Raw genomic sequence first — 17,917 nt, forward strand, 5'->3', positions numbered from 1 at the left:
GACTCCATCTAAACAAGTTGCTTCCTAAACAACAGATAAGAAATTTCTCTCTGACACAGGCAAATCCCACTAATGGTTTCCAAAGAAAACTTAAGCATAAGCATAAATTTTCAGCTTTGTATCTATATTCAGGATGCCGAAGAATGATAAAGGCCATGCTGCCATAACCACAGTCACCTGGGGAAGGCAGGGAGCTAGTAGTGACCACCAGAAACTTCTCTGAGGAAGATGCTCTTCTAAGCTTAGAGAAGTAAATGACCAGAGAGTTAGTCAATGTGCCTAAGTCACAGGACTGATACACAGCAGTGTCAGGACATACAGAATAATTTTGCTTTCATGTCTATCCCATCCCACTGCATACTTCATAGGCCAAAGAAGCTTAATTTAGAATTGCTTAATGTCATATTCAAAGCCAATGACATTGTGTCTGAAAGTCATATTTATCATATCATGTACCTTGGATCAAATTCATATTTATGTGTCATCAAATTTTCGAGGAAAGTTTATGTACACATGTTGGTAAAAGGGTCTTTTGAGAGTTTTAATAGTTCCTAGTCACTGGTACACATGTACAGTTTGTATCTTATTCTGAACAGTTAGCTAGAAATTCCAATAAAAACCCTCTTTGTTTAGAGACCATGTGGAGCCCTGGACACTTAGCAACGCACAGTTTTATATTGGCCACAGCTTCCATTTAATAGCCAAAGGAGAGAGAATTAAAAGAAATCGGGGCAGAGGGGAAAGCTTTGTTGGCAAAGTACTTGTCACCTTTGCATGATGACCCATGTAAAAGCTTGGCATGGTGGCACGGGCCTATGGGCCCAGTAATGGAGAAGTGGAAACAGGAGGACCCTTAGGTCTGCCTGAGCTAGCTAGTCTAGATGAAAAGAAGAAAAGGCGGTTAGGAAAGGAAAGGAATGAAAAGAGGGTATGTTTTCAAAAAGGAAGTCCCCAGAGAAAGTATTTAGGAGATAAGAAACAGGATCACGGAACATTTTTGAGGTGAGTGACAGATGATAGTCTATTACATGGAGTCAACAGAAATAGTGACGATGTTATTTAAAATGTATCTGTAAAATCTTAATAGGTGAACTAGTTGGCCCCAACATCATTTCATTCAAATTGAGTGACAGGTGCTTATCTAAATGATATCAAACTTACATGGTTCTTAACAAAAGGATGAAAATAGATTTTTTTTTCCAGGCTGGGGAGATGGGTGACTCAGTCATAAATACTTGCCTCCCAGACACAAGGACCTGAGTTCAAATCCTTCAGACCCAAATAAACAACCAGGCACGGTGACACACATGTCTGTAACCTAGCAAGACAGGATGGAAAATGGAGACAGACAGATCCCCAGAGACTCACAGCCATCTTGCATGGTCTAATTGGTGAATTTCCAGTCCAATGAGTGACTTTGTATTGAAAAAAAGAAGAGAGGCATCCAAGGTCTGGCTCTCCCATATTGTCCTTTGACCTGCACACACACCATGGACACACATACATGTATGCCACCATGTACATACATATGTTCACAAGTATACATATCTAGCTAGCCACATACCCTCCACACACAGCTTAAAAATAACTTTCCCCCAGGCAAACAGAGATGCCTGCATAGAAAGCAGAACTGTTTTTACATTTTCAAGACAGGCTCTTAGTAAGTTGCCTAGATTGTCCTTGAACTCGCCCAGGGAAGAATGTGGATTTGCTATTTTCTGGCATCGGCCTCACAAGTCACTGGCGCTGCAGATGAACAGTAGCTCACTCACTTTTCAAGCAGAGCTTACCGTCAACTTAAATAATGCTGCATAATCATGGCCAAACAGTCACCTGCTCAATGGCCTTGTAGCTCATCTATCTTCCTGATGCTTAGGATGATGAGAGTCATGTGCTTGGAACCTTTTGTGCATCAGGTTAGAAATAAAGAAAAAGAATGAAATACACATGCACTTTAATCCAAAATACTTATGTATATAAACAGTACAAGCAATGTGTATGGAAGAGTAATAATTTGCAATTAGACAAGTGTCACCCAGAGTTTTGAAAAGTCTTGAGGGAAGGATTTACCTAGGGGAATCTGTATGTGCAAGCATGGAAAAAAAAAAAGCTAGACAGCAATAGAAAAATGACATAGACACATCCGCATACCTTGACAGCAATAAAGCCTCCTGCCCGTTAGAGGGCACAGAACTTGTTTGGAAGAGTCACTGCTTTAGGTACTAACTACAGAGGTGCAGAATCAAGAAAGGGTCTATGTTTGAGCTAAAGTAGGAGGGGAACACACATTTGTACAAATATTGACTCTGCCCCTGGAATTTCATTAAGTTCCAGTGTGACCCTATGGAGATGATGCCCCCTCTACGCTAAATGTTCCATTTGTCCCTCACTGAGTCCTTATGTCAGCCTTTGTCTTGAAAAGACTTATATCCTGCTTGGAGCCTAGAGTAGATGCCACTGTGGACAATCAGCTCTAGATTCAGAGAGCCAGGTAGACACTGGGAGACTCCTGCTGCATTCAATCCTCAGGGCAATCTTAGCACGTTAGTTCTGAGAAGAGGCAAGGATCATGGCAAGATTGAGGGAGCAGCGTGTGGGTGGGGAGGAGTGGAGAGAGAAAGGGGGATAGGAGAAAGGGAGGGAGGGAAGAAAAAGAGGGGAAGGAAGAGAGGGGGAGAGAGAAGGAAAAAGACAGAGAGAGGAAGGAAGAGCTGAGAGAGAAAGAGAGAAAGAGAGAGGCTAGCACACTATGTTGGTTGGTGTGAGCAAAGACAATGGCGGAACTTCTGAAGTTTAATTTCAGAGATGCCTGTGCAATATTAACATTTTGTAAAGAGCACAGAGAGAAGGTCTGTTTATTAGCTTGAAGGAGAGAAGTGTCTCCCAGACACTCGAAGCATATTAATAAAGATAAGTGGGAAGAGCTATGCTTTCTTTCTGTTTTTTATACTCAGAGTGACATTATCCAGAGTCTCAATCAGACATAACCTGGGATACAAGTAATACCGACATAGCAAAAGAAGGCCTTAAAAAAATAAGCACACTTTAAAATGTAAATATAAATATAAAATGTTATTATGATGGTTGATGGTATCGCAGTACCATTTCAGCTGTGAGATAATGTATTTAGGACATCAAAAGTTTTTAAAAAAAATTAAAATATTTCTCTTGGTCTAAGAGCACATATGTCGAGGCAGAATGGGATATTTTCTTTACCAAGTGCACTGATTAGCTTTTGAAGAAATTTGATTGAGAAAAAAAAAAGCATAAAAAAAAAAAAACCACAACAACAAAGCTACAGCAAAAGGGGCCAAATTAAATAGAAGAGAGTACCTGTTTCGCTAACATATAGAAACTGATACATTTTCTTCAACATGGTATTCGCAATGATTTCTTTTAGATAAGAAATATCTCAAACTTACTAAAGATTTATCTGGATAGACTCCAGCTCTTAGCAGAGATGCCTTCCAGCTGTCCACATCCTCCTGGGAATCACAGGCCAACTCCAGGAAACGATAGTCTTTGTATACATTCCTAAAGTTAAAAAAAAAATACATGCATTTAGCCAAGAACCAAATTCAAAATGATCTCACATCCCTGCAGACAGGATAACAGTTCGGAGGGTAGCCGTCTGAAAACCGCTGGACGCAAGCACAAACTCTATTTTAAAGTAACAAGTCAGCCATGATGTGTACTTCTTACAGGATGCTTTTTTTAATGAATCATAAAGATCTATTAATTACAGTGATGAGATTTAAAACAAAGAAGCCTATAGAAAGAGAACATTAAATTTTAAAATAAAATTAAAAATCTTTCTCTTAGTCCAAAGCACAGCAGAAGGGGCTCAGCGGTGAGAGAGACCCTGTGTTCAATTGCTAGCCTCACAAAGACACAAAGGAGGGGTTGGGTATGTGTGATGGTGGGCGGCACTTGCCACTGTCTGGTAATTACTACTTAGGTCAGTTTTCTTAAGCTCTTTTAAAAATCTAGTTGACTGAATAGCTTAGAAAACTTGGAAAAGTATGGTAACAAACAAACAACCCCACAGCTTGCTAAATTCAGAGAACAGATGCTCCTCAGGGTGTGAAAAAAACAAGCATGGTCGCCAGTGGTGATGGGTGAGGTGGCTCTCAGTGTCAGTTTCTAACCATGGCAATGCTGGAGTTTTATATTTTCTTCTGGATAATAAAACAACACATACCATAATAAATACCAATATTAGAAATTTGGAAACTAGACAGAGGAACAAAAAAAAGGGTAGTCATCCAGATTCCAGTACTTATAGATAATCCTGTTTTCTTATAATTTTTCCAGTCTGAACATTTTTGATACAGTGAGAGTTTCCTCACACTCCTTTCCTTTCTAGCGCCATCTTAGTTCCATTGCTCTGGGGTCTCCAGAATGCTGGGGTCTCCAGAATGCTGGGGTCTCCTGCTGCAATCGGGCTGCACTTTCACCAGTAGTCTCTTCTGGGCTCTCTTCACAGTGCCAAGCCTCAACCCTCTGCATGACACCCCCCTCCCCAAGTCCAGGGCTTCAGCAGCTACTGAGGCCACACCTTCACCCATTGCTTGTCTTGGCCTCTCACAGCGCCAAGCCTCAGCTGCATTCCAAGACCCAGTCCTGCCTTCAGCCCAGTTCCACCTGAGAGACTTTCAAACTACCAAGTTTGGCTGTCAGGACAAGGTACAAATCTTGGCCACCTCTTATGTGCTGAACCTGAGAAAACAGCTCCAGAAAGATTTCACCTCAGTGATGCTGGTCTCTTCTTAAACACTGCAAATTTCTCGGCTCCAGCATCAAATGTCCCAGGAAAGCACAGCTTTCACTGGTCTCTTGTTAATCACAACTGACTCTTCAGCCCCAGGTGACCAGAATCACAGACTCTTAATTTAAGTATCAATGACCCCAGCAGAGACTTTGCCTCCCCTCTGAAACCTCACAAGCCAGGCAACCTCCGTCATTTGCATTGCTTTTAGTGCCATTCTCAAATCTTTCAGGCCAGGTTTGAACAACAGCTCACCAGGCTTTGGAAACTCAGTAGCTTTTCTAGACCAAAGTTCCAAAGTCCTTCTGCAAATCCTCCTCAAAACAACACAGTCAGGTTGGTCGCAACAATACCCCACAATCCTGCTACCAATTTCTGTCAAGAATTTCTATTGCTGTGATGAAACACGAGGACCAGAAGCAACGTGGAGAGGACGGGATTTATTTGATGAACAGGTAACACAGGTCATCACTGAAAGCAATTGGGGCAGGAACCTGGCAGGAGCTCCTGTAGATGCCAGGGAACACTGTCCGCTGGCATGCTCCCTGTGGCTGGCTGAGCCTACTTTCTTATAGCGCTCAGGACTATGAGCCCGGGGATGGACCTACCCTCACTGGTCTCTCTACACTCTTACCAACAGTCCAATCTCCTGGAGGGAATTTCTCAACTTAGTCATCCTCTCAGATGACTCTAGCTTCCATTGTTGAGATGAAACTAGCTAGCACATGCTCTATTAATTTTCTGTCCTTCTCTTCACTTACTGTTCCACCTGGTCATTTATGTGGCATAAAACCTTTATTATGCCATCTATTATGATGAAATTATGAGGGCACAGCATTCATCAATTTGGGTGTATAAAAATTTGTTTAACCTTCTAGTGTAATGAAATCATTCAGGTTTTTTTTGTTGTTGTTTTGTTTTGTTTTGTTTGCTTTTGCCATTATAAATGCCCATAACTGTCAAAATTACTGCTAGTGCTTTTTTGAAGAAAGATTTCTACAGTTACAGAATCAAAACTTATGATCATTTGATGGACACTCAGGGATATTACTACCATGTTTTCAGAAAGGAAAAATTCAATTTCAATGGATACTAGCAGTATTTTCCTTTCTGCTCATTCTGGTTGACTTTTTTCATTTGGGCTTAGTAGCTCCTATTTCCACTAATCCCAGAAGGCACTCATGTTTGCATCTCCAGTCCTGTACGTACATACATACATACATACATACATATATAAATACATACATAAAATAAAAATAAGTTAAAAGTACAGCAGTATGATTAAATGAGTCACTTTGTTTAAAAGACTGGCATTATTAACTTCAGGATACACAAAGCCCAACTGATTTTCAGAATAGTAACAAAAACATAGAATCTGAAATGGGAAAATAATTAACATTGGGAGCAAAGCCTTCAAAATGTGTAGAAATAATTAATGTGATTATGCAGTACCCAAAGCTGTGGCAAGTTAGTATGTGTAGGCATTTGACAGATAGGAATTGTATTCAGATAGAAATAGTATTCAGTACCCAGAGGTACAGAATGGCATTTAAAAATAATTTTTGTGAATTTAAAATTGACTCTCCATCAAATCTTAATTTTTTTTTCACTGAAGAGTTTTGACAACCTTTTTGTCATCCTAAACAATGCCCTTTACCTTAAAGTCATTATTGAAAGTATAACATAGAATTTTATTATAAAGTATTTAATGGCTTTTCACTTTTATTTGCATTTACCTAACATTCCCATCTCTTCTTTTTTTGGCTTTATTTTCAACTTTTACCTACACATTTTCAGTACACATTTTTGTTGAAAAAAAAATCTCAATAGTATGATTGGATTTCATTTTTCATCCCAAGCTGAAAACCACCACCTCCGATTAGAAGGGTCATTGTAATGTTTATTTCTTGCCATGGCTTGTATGTTTGCTCTCAGTTTTGTCATGCTGAGACACACATTGCTTTGAAAAAAAAATTCTTTTTTTTTTTGTTTGTTTGTTTTTTACTATTTCCTTTATTTATTTTCCTTTATTTGAGAAACAAACTGGCTTTTTGGCTTTGACATTTTTCAGCAGCTGCCAGTTCTAGGGGAAATTGATCACCCATCAGTATGCACATGATTCTAGTTTCATTTCTGTATACGTGATGCTCAGTAATGAAACAATAATCCCTCAAGGGCTGGCGAGATGGCTCAGCTGGTAAGAGCACTGCTCCTCTTCTCAAGAATCTGGGTTTGATTTCCAGACCCCTATGGTGGCTCACAACTGTGTGTAACTCAGGGGATCTCGTGGCCTCTTCTGACCTCTGTGGTCATCAGGCTTGTAAGTGGTACACAGACATACATAGAGGCAAACACCCACAGACATGAAATAACACTATAAAATAAAATAACCCCTGACTTATCGAGGTATTTCAAAGCTGCCACTTTACCCCAGGGTGTTGGTTGGTTTGCCTAAAAGTGTCGATCTGGATTATTTAAGCATTTGCTGTCCTGTCTTTTAAGAATTCAACTTTATTTTTTTATTCCTGTGGGGTTTTTGGTTCTTCTGGTTTATTTTTTTTTGTTGTTGTTTTTTTTTTTTTCCATTTAAGAAATTATTTGGGAGGAACTTTGTATTTATCTTGAGTAAATATTTATTGTCAGGATTTCCCCATTTGGAACATTTTTCCTCATTCTCATTTCTGAGTTGGCTTTACAACACAGCTGGACGGCTAGATTCTAGCCGGCGCAATCCCTGCTGTTTCCGAGCTGGCGTGATAGTGAGCCCTGTCAGTGCCATACAGCTTCCTGAAGTTAGACTTGCTGGTAGGCGTCAGTCATTGGTATGGATTTTAATTCAGTTCCATTTATGAGTTTTACAAGCAGCTGACTGTCATCTCCAGTGTTTTTGATTATTGCGATACAACAATGAAGGGAGAGAGGCGAAAGAAAAACCTGTTTTTGTTTGTTTGTTTGTTCTTTGTTTTGTTTTGTTTTTGTTTTTAACCATCTTGTGAGAGAAGCCATTTCACTGGCTCTCTAAGGCAACTCTAAAAATTGTGTCAAAGAGCTGTTTTAATAGATGAGAAAACAGATTCAGAGAGAGCTGGGGAACTTTCTCTAAGCCATAGGCCAGATAAACAGGAGAACCAGAGCCTCTCATAGTCCTTGGCATTTGACCTCTACACAACAGCTGTATGAGCAAAGTAATTACATTAATGAACAAAAACAAAATGGAGCAAACTTGGATCTTACTTATGTTTAAAATCATGTTTGTTTTTTAACCAAATCTGACTTTTACAGAAAACACAATATAAAACTTTGAAAAGGTAAGTCACAAAAAGTAGAATGAGTAATTTTAAATAATTTGGGATAGACTTAAAGAAAATATTCTCTGTCTGTCCAAGAATAAAAGTCCATTGTTGGAAAAATTAGAAAGGCTACACCTTTTCTCTAGAATAGAAAAGATGACAGTCAAAATAAAAAATTATATCACTCTTAAATGATCTAGTTAAACCTCTATCATTTCTATAATTTTAACTACTGCTTGGGCTTCCCTTTGGAGCTAGTTCCACCTCACAGCAAGGGCTCCTTTGAGATGTAAAGGTATGGGGTGGGCAAACTGGACTTTGTCTCGAGAAACCTTGGCCAGCTGGAAGGCAGGAGAAGTGGAGTCCAGCGAAGACTTTCCACATTCTCTGAGCAGCTCTGAGGAATCCAGCTTTGGATCCATCACACTGACCTTTCTCCAGAGTATTTTCTTTCAGGAGTTCTTCACATGGAAAATCTTATTTTTTTTCCCCTTAAAGGACAGCCAAATTCTTGAGAGGGAAAATAATTATCTGGTTGAAACATTAGAAGAAGGTCAAAGGCTTCTGGTGGCTTTGGCAGCATTGTCTCTACCCATTTTTGAAGCCTCATCTTAGGCTGTGTCTAGACAGCCAAGGCGTGTTGGACACAGGTCTGAAACACTGAGCTGATTTACTGGAAGGCTCATAAATTCTGCCCAGGAAGCTTTCAGGTTCTCACCACATGCTGCAGCTCTATAGATAACCCACAGCAATTTGTACTGACTGCATTTTTTTGTTTAGTCTATTTCGGCTGCAATCATGCAGATATGAGCTTCTGAATGAGTCTGCTCTGAAACCAAGTTATGTGTGTTACAGTTAGAAGAACTGAAAGTTGCTGTGGTGCTGAGAAGGAAGGGGGAAAGGCCCACCCCTTAGGTAAAGGGCGCTTAAACTGATTTGCTGAAGTGAACAAGACCACAGGATGAGCTCATGTTTTGATTATATGTGAAAAAAAAAATGTTCTTACATGTCAAAAGAATGCTTTTGGCTGTTAGGAATATAAAGTTTAATTCCCTTCTTTTTTTTATTTTTAAGGTCTCTTCAAACATTTGACACCAGCTATTAAACAATTAAGAATGATGTTTCAAAATAATCTTTTAGCAAATTCCCTTTTATATTTGAGTTGTTTGAAAAAATAAACGCTTTTAGCAGTAGAATTTCCTGGGACCCAAGGTCTGCCGATAACTCCACCATTTAATGCACATTGTCACACTGGTCCAGGGCTTCACATTCTGCCACAGAGAGGATGTGAGGCCAGCTTCTTCTTTGTTGCCAGTCAAAACTATTCCTTCTGTGATTCTGAAAGGTCAGTCATGATGTCTAGCTGTCAATTCTTGGTTTCTGGAAAAACTGAACTGTACTGTCCAGATGTTTATTATTTATTTTTTGGTCTTAAGTGTTCATAAGACATACATTACATAATTTCTTAAGCTGTAAACTTATCTAGTGAATTTAAGATAGGTTCAATTTATTATTCAAAATCTTAAGATGGGCATGGCAGCATGAGATCTGTAATATCAGCACATGGGAGATGGAGGCAGGAGGATCGTGAATTTGAGGCCGGCCAGAGCTACACAAGAAGACCTTAACTAAAAAAATATACATGGTTTCATAAACTTATCTTGCAAACTTTGCATGCCAGGAATACGTGTGTGTGTGTGTGTGTGTGTGTGTGTACTATATCATGTTGTCTGTGGAGAACAGAGGTTCACATCAGGTGTCTCCCTCTGTTATTCCTTCCCTCTTTTTGAAATATGGTCTCTCACTGAACCCAGAACTTAACATTTAGGCATATATTTATATAACAGTACATTTATAAAGCAATGGAATCACCAGTGAGAAATTCAACTTTGTTTTCCTTTTGAAAATCTGGACAACTCATTCTGGGCAGTGGTGGCACACGCCTTTAATCCTAGAACTTTGGGGGCAGTGCAGGTGGATCTCTGAGTTCGAGGCCAACCTGGTCTGCAGAGAGAGTTGCAGGACAGCCAGGGCTACACAGAGAAACCCTGTCAAAAAAAAAAAATCTAGACAATTCACTGTGGGTTTTCACTGATCACCAATTCTGGAAGCTTCCCAGTAGTCATCATTCTCTTTATTACCTCGCTTCTGCACACACCCAATCCATCAACCTTTGTAGGTTTCAACTCCCTTTCTCATCTTTCCTTTCACTATTTTTCTAACAAAATGTCAGACAAATTTTTATTCAATTGCTGCATCCATGGTGCTAAATATACAAGTAAAAAACCACAATTGTGTTGTTTGCCCTCGCTCCAAACTTATATTTTCAGTTATCAAATTGGCACTAGCCTTTCCAGACATCTTGCTATAATTCTGTACCAAATATTTTCCATGTCCTAGACGATTATCAATTCATAGCTTTTCTTTCCTGGAATCCCCAGTGCACCTCTCACTGTTCAGACTTAGCTGATTATCTTGCTTCCTACCTTACGAGGAATATATATGCCACTGATAAAACTGATCATCATACTGTTCAAGAAATCCATCAGATCACTTTCATTTACAGCTTCAGACTCTGCCTTTTGACAGAGCTCCAATGATGAAATGGCCAAACCATTACTTTGTGCTCTGTGTCCCGTCTCTTCTATTGCCTAATTCCTTATATCAGCTTTCTTCCCACAATTATTCACTGTATCTCCACTGAAACGTTTCTTCCTTTATACTCCTTGATCACTAGTATATCAAGCTCACATGCCTTAAAGACAACCAGCTTAAAGCATATTCTCTCTCAACTGCACTCCCCGGAACTGCCCCACTTATAGCAAATTCACAGCAAAGATCCCTGAATGCTTTCCTGCATTCTCTCCCTCCACTTCTTCCCCAGTGTCGCCCCGCACCCCCATCCTGCTGCCATGACTAAAATGATCTTGCTTCTCTGTAATAGAGCTCTCATCCAAGTGATAGATTTATCTATACCCTATTTATCATTTATGTATATATATATATGTATGTATGTGTGCATGCATCTATCTATCTGTCTATCTGTCTATCTATCTTCTATCTCTGTATCTGTATCTGTATCTGTATCTGTATCTGTATCTGTATCTGTATCTATGTCTATATCTATACCAAAGTGAGTGTCAAAACAGAAAAACAAGAACAAGACTACCCTGGAAGCATTGGCACTGCTATCAACAAGTTGGAAGATTGCAAGACTATACAAGAAGAATATAGGGTTTTATAAAATCAGGAATTAATTATGAAAACCAAATATGTCCTGGGCAAACTTAGCAGCTTGTTCTCAGATGAATCAGACAATGAAACAGCACTGTGATATAAAAGATGAGAAAATAAACAGAATTAGAAATGGGACACACGATTCAACATGGATTCAGAGATGCCAACTCTACTTTCATGATAGTAAATTTATAAGCATCAATTATGGGCATAGTCTCTAAGAATGTCACATAAATTAAAATAATAATACCATGAGGTTAAACCTAGAGTATAAATTAGGAAAAATATTCAATACAGTTTTTGTCTCAGAGTTTGACACCATAAATGTATGTGTGTGTATCTGTGTGTGTGTGTGTGTGTGTGTGTGTGTGTGTGTGTGTGTGTGTGTATTAGGAAAGCTTCTTTTATGTACCAATTCTCAGAAGTGTGGCAGGACAGAAGGACAGGGGAGAGGGAGGGGACATGAGAACAAAGAGGCCCCTCATTCTGGACTTGGCCTTTGTCTTTCCTGCTGGCTGAGATTCAAGAAGCTTCAGTACAACTGATAAAGCCAAAGCTGCCTACCAAAGAGAGCGGGTATTTTCCTAAGGACATCTTAAATGAGGATATGATTTTATTTTTGAGAGAGTATCTCATTATGTAGCCCCAGCTAGCCTATAACTTGTTATGTAGACCAAGCTGGCTTTGAACTGGTAGAGATCAGCCTGCCTTTGCTGCCTCGAGTGCTACCAAGTATCATTTCTCCTAAGAGAATGTTCTGTGAATTCCATGAAGGTAAATGGTCCTAGATGGCTGTGCAAGATGCGTAGGTGTCATTCTTCACGTCTGTCCTCTATCTCACCCTAAGCATTCTGTCTTTGCATCTCTTTATGGCCGACAACAGCTCCTCTCCTCCATCATTTTAGTCTAGTGTGATGTCATGCCTCATCCGAACCACAACGAAACCCTCAACTTGCACTCACTCTATCCCTCCCTGTTTTGCACCACAGCCTTCCCCATTGTTCCCTATCAGTAGCTTCTTATGGTCTTCGGATGAAGACAATAAACAACCTTTGTGTGGTTTATGGGGTCACCTGTGACCGGGATCACGGACTGTTTCCACACATTAATGAATTTTAATTGTCCCTAGATTCTCAAAACGGAGAGGTCACTCTGATATGAATTCTATACAAGCGATAAAGACCACATGTAATTAAGTGATCATTCTGTTGCTAATGTGCCTCGTTCTATTATGTAGTTCCTGGAAGTGGGGAACATATTTGTCTTGTTGGTGGAAGTGAGGTACAGCATCACCGCACAGTAAATAACTTCTTCGTATATGTGGCAGACTGCAGCGATCACAGATGCCTGAGTTAGCATAGCCTCTTTCCCTTTTAGACATATTCTCCTTATCTCTCAGTATCACCCATAAAGATCACTTCCACTGTTCTATAACAAGGCTATCTGCATACGGTTGCCTAAAAGCATCATGATCCATTGTCTTTGAAACAAGTTTCTTTGGTATAAGTTGACTTGATATAGGACTAATGCTATATCTTTTTTTTTCCTTGACATTAGTGAAAAATAAAAGCAAAAGAGGACAGATAAATAATAAAACATCTTAAAATAAAATTAAAAAAAATAAAGTTTGTGGGAAAGGCTTTTAACTAGGAAACCCTCACCAATCACATTTACTGTAAGTGTAGCTGCAGCATCAGCTGAGTCATCCCTGGCCCTGACCTGCTTTGGCTGCCATTGCTGTGGTGCCTGCCCATGCCAGCATTAATCATAGTCATTGGCAGAAGAATGGGAGCATGGGTCTACTTAGTAACTGGGGATTGAAATGTAGGTAGGTTTCACAGTCTAACTGTTACAGAGTCTCACGATTGAAAATGCTTGCTATTCAGATACTCTTCCTCCAACCCAAACCCTAACCTGATGTCCTGAGAAGATACCATAATAAAAATAGACAACTTGGGAATGGCTGATGGGTGGGAACTTGGTCTTCGGGCCCTGTTCTCAGTCTTCATTGTTTCTTCTCAAGAGGAGGGAGGCTGGCTGGTTTGATTGGTGACTTATAAAGGAGAAATTGAGCAAGCTGTGCCTGCAGGACACAGGCATTCTCTCCCATTCCCAGATGTCCTGCCGAGTTCTGTCCTCTGGCAGGGCTTGCGGTTGCTCAGCTGTGCTTGTGATTACTGAGCACTCAAGTATGAACATGAAATTTGGCCTCAGAACTCAAGCCATTTGTCTTATGCCATATCTATTTCTTCCTCTATACTGTTTCTAAAACTGCCAACAGCCAACAGTTTTCGACAGAGAGGGAAGGTGCAATGAAGTGGTTCACCCCCAAAACTCCACATGTGAGATGAGGCTTTAATGGGAAGAGTACTGATGGTTGTCTCAAAGAGGAAGCAACAGAAGGCTTTCTTGGTGAAAATGCCCAGTAGGCAGTTGGAGATGTGGGGCTGGTGTCTTTGCCTAATAAACAACAACTACACTGCATGTGTCTGTGATGCCGGGTGCCATGTGAATTTGTTTATTTTATTTTAATACAGCTTATTAGCTTCGTTAAGTTATTTCCCCATAGGAGGACAAGCCAAACAGCCACAGGTCATGTGTCTACTTGGGCATAACCAATAGCAGGCAAATTAGCCAATATTACAATATCATTAAAAAAAAAGTTGTTGTTGCAATCCGAACTTCATTTAGCCTAGAGCAACGAGAGACATTAGGAGGGAATAAAGGCAACTGGTGAAGAAAGCGGAGAAGGAGCCACAATTGTTCTCAGACTGCCTCATTTATTAGGTCATAAAAGGTTGTGGTAATGGCCAGCTTAAGCTGAACATTTTTAGAATCTCAGGAATAAATACAGAATGGCCATGGGCTCATGCCAGCCATGTTTTATCATATGTCAGGAAAAAGAGCAGTGAAGGCTGTGCTAGCCTGGTCCAGTCCCTTCCACATTTGTTTTGTTTGAAAATCGCTCTTTCAAATGAAAGTCACCTTTCATTTGTGTTGGTGACTAAATAATAACAGTGACTATTATGTAAAAACAAAACAAGACTCATTAAAAACTTCTAAAGAATGAGAATTATGAAGAACCACAAATAAAGGAGAAGTATCATGTCTCCTGGTCAGTGTTCTGTAGATCAAGAAGCCAATAATAGAAAATAAAGCAAAGCCAATCCCAAGATGATATGGACAGAGAAAGAAAGGCACAGAAATATTATAAAAGAATGAGCGGAACTGGCAGTGTCATTAGATATGTGCTTTTACTCAATGGCTCTCCCATAAAGCCAGCCTTTGGAATGATTCTTGATGTCAGTATTAAAGATCATGTTGAGCTCTTGTCAAAGTCAGTTGTCTGAGCCCGTGTTAGAAAATTTCTGTAAGTTCTTATTACCTGAAAAAAAAAATAGATTTTTATGCCACTGCTCTGATGGCTATCCTCGATGGGGGCATCAAGGGGTGTTTATATATAGCTTTATACATAGATATGTTTTCACCTAGCTTTATACATAGCCAGACTGTCTAACCCCTAACATGTGTCCAGACCCAGAATATCAGGCCCCACTCAGCCATGTGGAATTTGGCTCTGTGGTCTCTCACTGCTAACCATCAGGGAGATCAGTGAGGGGCAAACTCAACACAGAGAGTGCAAACCTGGTTAGGACTCAAAATCTAGTCATACACGCTGGTAAGTTTACTACAAACAGTTGAATAAGGCTAGGTCTCCAGGAAGCCTAACTGTTCAGAAATCACTTTGTTTACCAATTTGTAATATAATGGGAGTGGAACTGGGTCTTAAAAAAAAATAGAGAAAGAAACCATATTCTTAATTAAAAAAACAAAGAAATGAGCATTTCCATGGTGACCTGTGTCTTGCATGGATGAGTGAAGTGTAAACAAACAGAAGATGGTGGTGATGATTGTTTTCAGTCAGGAGCTTCATGGCCAGCTCTTTTATTCTTTTAGACCTCGGCATGCACTATTTATTCCTTCCCCTGACCTCACCATTTGGCGGGCCTCTACCCCTCCTCAGAGCAACCACTCAAATGTCCTTTCCTCTGAGTCATTCTCAGCAGCAACTGCATAAATTATCCTCTCTTCTGAGCTCCTTTAATACCTTCCTCAAACATCTCTTGAGCTGAACTACTTTCCACATAGGCCATCTTTATCCCTCAAGTTGGTAGAACTATGAGAAAGACTAGATTTATGTAAAGGTGTGGACGAAACATCTATTGTGGACTAATAAAAGTAGCAGTTCATTTCTTCATCCTGGAAGTTTCTATTAAAAGGAGCATCCATGCCAAGTGTCTTTGTAAAAAAAAAAAAAAAAAATAGAAGGATGGATGCACTGTGCCTCTGATTACATGATGTGTTCCGTATAATGGATGTTGTGTTACTTATGTCGTGATTAATTTAATAAGCATGTGTTGAGGAGCTGGGGACCAGGTATTGTCACGTCAGGTACTTAGGGCTACCTGTTGATTAAGGGAGGCCAGATCCTGGTTCTCATGAATCTCGTATAATGACTTTGGGTAGAGGCAGTGAATGGAATGCTGACACTAATTATTTATTTAGACTTCACTGTCAAGGTACCAAGTAAACCCCAATGACATATCCCTCTTCCTCCTGAAATGAGACAAAAACCAGACATCTGTTTTATTCCAAAAAACTTCATCATTTCAACAATTACTCACAAGATTGAAAATAATTCATAACCTAGATAAAAAACTTCTTTACAAAGTCCCTAGTGGTTTTTCAAAATTGTTTTGAAAAATACGTACAGTACAAAGGAGTCTTTGACCAGGCAGCTGTTTCAAACAACAATGATTTCATGTCTTAAGACTAACTTTAAAATTGAGATGTCTGCCTTCCAGGAAAATTCAGCAGCTGTGAGAGTATGTCACTTCTCTTTCTTTCACATTTTACTGGAGTTAATTTTAAGTGAAACAAATATATATACTTGTAAGAGAGAAAACTGTATGCAATACAGAACCAAAATTATTGCAAAACAAGGAACAGCACATTTTTATCCACAAGAAAAACACAAAGAAAACTGTTTGTAAAAATTAGCTGACGAAAGACAACATAGCACTTTCCTAATGATTCTTAAAAACTTGTCCCTGCCAAGTTTAGAAAAGGATCCTCCCAAAATCTCAATAAAATGTGCACTGACTCTGATTTCTACAGGAATGAGGATACCTGAGGAGAGACTCAAAGGCTTTGGGAAGCAGCATAGAGAATCAGCTCAAATAAAGAATGCAAATAATCTGTCTTGAAGTCTACATGGGCAAAGTCCATCCAACCACAGTGCCGAGCTCAGGGCTCCAAATGACAAGACGGTCCTCGTGAGTGAGAGAAGCAAGGAGTGCCTTGGGACGACTAACGCGGGTTAGACAGTTGTAAAAGGCAATGGGGAGGTGGGCATAAGGCAGAAACAGCAGGAAAACTTGGATATTCACTTGTCAGGCCGCCTCTTACTCCACTCAGAAGCCAAATCAAAATGGTTCAAAGGTCTTAACATAAGACCTGAAATCTTAAAAGTGCCAGTGGAAAACCCCTCAAGACAGAGGAAGGAACAACACATTTTTTAAATAGAACTCCAACACAGCAGGGCATATTACCAAAAACCAACAAACAGGATTGCTTGCAGTGAAAATGTTACCACAGCATGGGAAAAAATTACCAGAATGAAGAGACCGCCATGAAAATGAAAATCTTTGCCAGCCATGTATCTGAGAAGAAAGTGACTCAAGAATATATAAATAACCCCCCAAAACCAAACAACAAACAAAAAAATAAATATATAAACCCGATCAATATGAATTAAACAAGTAATCAAAAGAAGTACTACAAATGACTGACAAATACATGAAAAAATATCCAATACTATAGGCAATAAAAGAAACATAAGTTTAAGTCCAAGATCTTCCTCCAATCAGAATGGCTGTTAGCAAGAAGACTATCAATTACAAATGCTGGTGTGTGTGTCTTTGTATCTTGTTTTATTTTTGTTTGTTTGTTTTTTGGTTTTGTTATATTTATATATTGTTGGTATCAGTATAAATTAGATGATTTATAATAATGTAGAAGTCAGCATAAAGATGCCTAAAAAAAAAAAAAACAACAGCAACAAAAATCCTCAAAACTAGAACCATGGTATGATCCTGCTGTAGCACTCTTACACCTGAAGGAATCTAATCCGCACACAGTAGAGGTACCTGTACACTCATTCTCCCTGTGCCTGAGTTAATAGAATCAACCTAGGTCCACATGTGAATATATAAAGACATGTGTCATAAACAACAGAGTATCATTCAGCCAAAAGGAACAAATCTATGCCATTGTCTGGAAAGTAGATGAAATTCTATAGCGCTATATTAAGCCAGACAAACACTGTGCATTTTCCATTACATTGTAGCTATATTTTTAAAAGTCACAAAAGTAGAAGGGGAGAGGGACAAGTGAGCTGAAGGGGAGGTAAGCATGGTCTAAGTGTCTTGTATACATGTTTGACAACACCATGATAAAACTGCTCTTTAACAGAGATAACATAAGCTGTAAATGTAGAGGCAAAGCACCATCTGTGAGGAAACCCATAATGGAGCCTCTTGCGTTTTAGCCATTGACCTTG

At 39.4% G+C, this 17,917-nt stretch overlaps 1 protein-coding gene across 5 annotated transcripts in view; it reads right to left on the reverse strand.

Moving 5' to 3' along the window:
• Positions 1-17,917, reverse strand: part of Dnm3 (dynamin 3) — a 464,195-nt gene that overhangs the window by 88,783 nt on the left and 357,495 nt on the right. For all 5 annotated transcript variants that reach the window (XM_060364575.1, XM_060364572.1, XM_060364573.1 and 2 more), the window contains one exon: positions 3,423-3,534. In XM_060364575.1, coding sequence (XP_060220558.1) covers positions 3,423-3,534 — 112 coding nt within the window. The remainder of the gene's footprint in view (positions 1-3,422; positions 3,535-17,917) is intronic.

This window comes from Meriones unguiculatus, chromosome 11, assembly GCF_030254825.1.
Source record: "Meriones unguiculatus strain TT.TT164.6M chromosome 11, Bangor_MerUng_6.1, whole genome shotgun sequence".
Lineage (NCBI taxonomy): Eukaryota > Metazoa > Chordata > Mammalia > Rodentia > Muridae > Meriones > Meriones unguiculatus.